This window comes from Larimichthys crocea, unplaced genomic scaffold, assembly GCF_000972845.2.
Source record: "Larimichthys crocea isolate SSNF unplaced genomic scaffold, L_crocea_2.0 scaffold66836, whole genome shotgun sequence".
NCBI lineage: Eukaryota > Metazoa > Chordata > Actinopteri > Sciaenidae > Larimichthys > Larimichthys crocea.
The window spans coordinates 1-3,151 of record NW_020858808.1 but is presented as its reverse complement, the minus strand read 5'-3'; the positions used below and the strand labels follow the sequence as shown (position 1 = coordinate 3,151).

The 3,151-nt window shown below is 41.2% G+C and overlaps 1 protein-coding gene across 1 annotated transcript; it reads left to right on the top strand.

Annotated features, from left to right (window-relative positions):
- Positions 1–64: 64 nt before the first annotated feature.
- Positions 65–3,141, top strand: LOC113745348 (kinase suppressor of Ras 1-like; the record flags this gene model as incomplete). The annotated part of the gene is made up of 8 exons (XM_027276883.1): positions 65–153; positions 547–601; positions 1,036–1,281; positions 1,397–1,593; positions 1,724–1,820; positions 2,281–2,414; positions 2,529–2,660; positions 2,938–3,141. Coding segments are annotated over 8 exons (1,154 nt in total), but the record flags the coding sequence as incomplete, so codon positions are not given.
- Between the last annotated feature and the right edge of the window lie 10 nt (positions 3,142–3,151).

The window sequence follows — 3,151 nt, the reverse complement described above, 5'->3', positions numbered from 1 at the left end:
GGAAGGAGGGCTGCTTTATTCATGTAGTATTTTTGGAGTACTTTGAGCATTACTCTTATAGCAGTGCAGTATTGTGAAGTTGTATTTCCCAACAGATGTTCCTGCTTCCACATATACTGCTGTTCAACATTCTGGCAGCCACCACGAGCCTGGGTAAGAGATCTGATCGTAGCTCATCACTTTCTATAAATGTTGTTGAGCCCTTACAAGATGGGGAACAAACCAGGCCCCTCATGTGAATGGTTCAGCCGATCTTTATCCTTATGTGAAAGAACCACACCGAAAGGAGATCAGAAAAAAAAAAGTGGATTAGAAAGATATTAGACGTGTTTCTTTTGCGATCATTATTTTAATAAATGAGTTACAAAACTTTACAGACTACCATTTCATGTTCTGTCCACCAGAGGGCACTGTTTATTTCTTGCTCATTTAGAGACAAACATTATGATGTGTGTGTATATATACTGTATATATATATTGTATGTATTTGTATCAGGCTGTTTTTTTTGTGAGCTTAATAACCTAAATATCATTTTTATATCTCAGTGTGTCACAGGATTCCGTCACCGACATACAACTGACAGCAACGGAACAAGGAGGGGTGAGTTCTAGCAGTCACATGCAGTTACAACACTGAAAAGAGGAAGTGAGGATCATTAATGTGCTCACATGGTTTACAGCACCTGATTTACTGCTGTGGAGTATAACCACACTAAGACTCTTAGTTTGGTTGTGTTTCGATTCAGTTGATTTCCATCTGGAGAAAACAGGATCAGTCCTAGCGGTGTCAATAGATGTCCAAAATAATACACAACCAAAATGACATCACCTATAGATATAACGATAATGATTGATATCATTCTGCATGAAACAAGAGATCCTGAGATACTTAAACTTCTTCACTGAGGTTAGCAACTCACACTCAACACAGAGAGAGCAGGGAACCATGGCCTCCATGGAGCAACCTTGATGTACCAAACTGAAGTAGTTTCACAAAAATTAGTCTTAATTCAACAGTCACTGATGTTGTTTCAGGAGGGGGAGGCAGAGGAAGAGTACCCAGCTGAGGATGAGGAAGCAGCTGACCATGGCTGCAGAAAAACAAACACAGAGGAGTGTGATGAGGACGGGCTGGAGGACCTGCCGTCTTCCATATGTCGTCGCGGGGCCGTTGGCCGCTGGAGGGGCCCCATCTCTCGTAAGGCCAGCCAGACCAGCGTATACCTGCAGGAGTGGGACATTCCATATGAGCAGCTGCAGCTCGGAGAGCTCATTGGCAAGGTAAAGATAGTAAAGTATAATATCATATAATCTAATCTAATATAGACACAGTAAATCTTGGTAGAATGTAAAATATCAACACCTTGGTCCAACATATTTGACATTGTGGCTCCAGGGTCGCTGGGGGAAGGTGCACAAGGGTCGCTGGCATGGTGAAGTGGCCATTCGCCTGCTGGAGATTGACGGCAACAACCAGGATCACCTGAAGCTCTTTAAGAAGGAGGTGATGAACTACAGGCAGACCAGGCACGAGAACGTTGTCCTGTTCATGGGCGCCTGCATGGCTCCCCCCCACCTCGCCATCATTACCAGGTGCCGCTGCATGACTCAGCAAAAAACAGATCTCATGTCTGCTGTTATTCCCTCATTTCCGGTGGCACATTTCTGTTTAAGATGATGATTTATTATATGTTTAATAACACTGCATTGATTTTCTGTGCAGTTTCTGCAAAGGTCTGACTCTATACTCTGTTGTAAGAGAAAGAGGTCACATGCTCGACCTCAATAAAACCAGACAGATTGCTCAGGAGATTGTGAAGGTAAGCAAAAAAAAATATATATTTTTTTATTTTAGAACAGATTATCACAGAACAAAGTGATGTCCATGAAAGTGTGACATTATCAAATTACTTTAGTTTGTCAAAGATATGCTGGAGAATAGAAACAGGCAAATATTGCATGTGCATATATGAGCATAATAATAATTAATGAATAATACACACACGTCACACACGTGTTGATGTCAATCCATCCTCATCAGAACTCTGCGATACCAATATCAAAAGTCCAATATGGGGGTTCAGTGTATGTAGCATACCTGTGTAATTGATAACATATAATAATGACTTTATTTGGATAAGAGGGTGATGCATTACTATACAGTAAGTAGCCTTTATATCAGAATCATTTGATTTATTTATGGAAAGAAATACATGACTAAATGTGACTCTGTCATAGAAATGTCTTGTTCGTTGTTCAATAAATCCATTTTCTTTACAGGGAATGGGTTATCTGCACGCCAAAGGAATCATTCACAAAGATCTGAAGTCCAAAAATGTGTTCTATGACACAAACAAGGTAGTCATCACAGACTTTGGCCTGTTTGGGATGTCTGGAGTGGTACAAGAGGGCAGGTAAGAGTGAGATCAGTGCTACTCTAAAATCTGTGGTAAGCCATGATTGTTATTTTCATTAATACTGTACAAATGTGTGTGTGTTTGTCTGTGTGTGTGTGTTTGTGTGTTTAGAAGAAAGAACGTGTTACGGATACCTCGGGGTTGGCTCTACTACCTGGCTCCAGAGATTGTTCAAAAAATGAGTCCAGAGGTTGATGAGGACCAGCTGCCGTTCTCCGGAGCTGCTGACGTTTATGCATTTGGGTACTGACTGATGTTGATGAAACATCCTGCTCACATTCAACACACACTCCATTTATATTATATGTTAAAGTGAAGGTGGTATCAGCACTATGTTCACACAAACAGATTAAAAGCAGAAACAATGACGCGAGCACACCAGTTGTCTTTGTGTAACCTGAACAAACATGTTCAACAATGTTAATGTAGGCACTTTATGAAAACTTTATTTCCCTCACATATTTCCCTCATATGACATCCAACACTGTTCCTGATCTGATTTTTGCGTTGGCATTTTCAGTACAATCTGGTATGAGCTGCAGGTCGGAGACTGGCCAATCACCGACCGGTCTGTGGAAGCTACAATCTGGCTAGTGGGCAGCAATGAGGGCATTAAGAAGGTGCTGGCAGAAGCCAACCTAGGCAAGGAGGTCACGGTGAGTCTTTACATAGATCTTAGAAAAACACCCACTAGAGCTATTATCATTATTATTGTATTATTATGGTTATGCTGC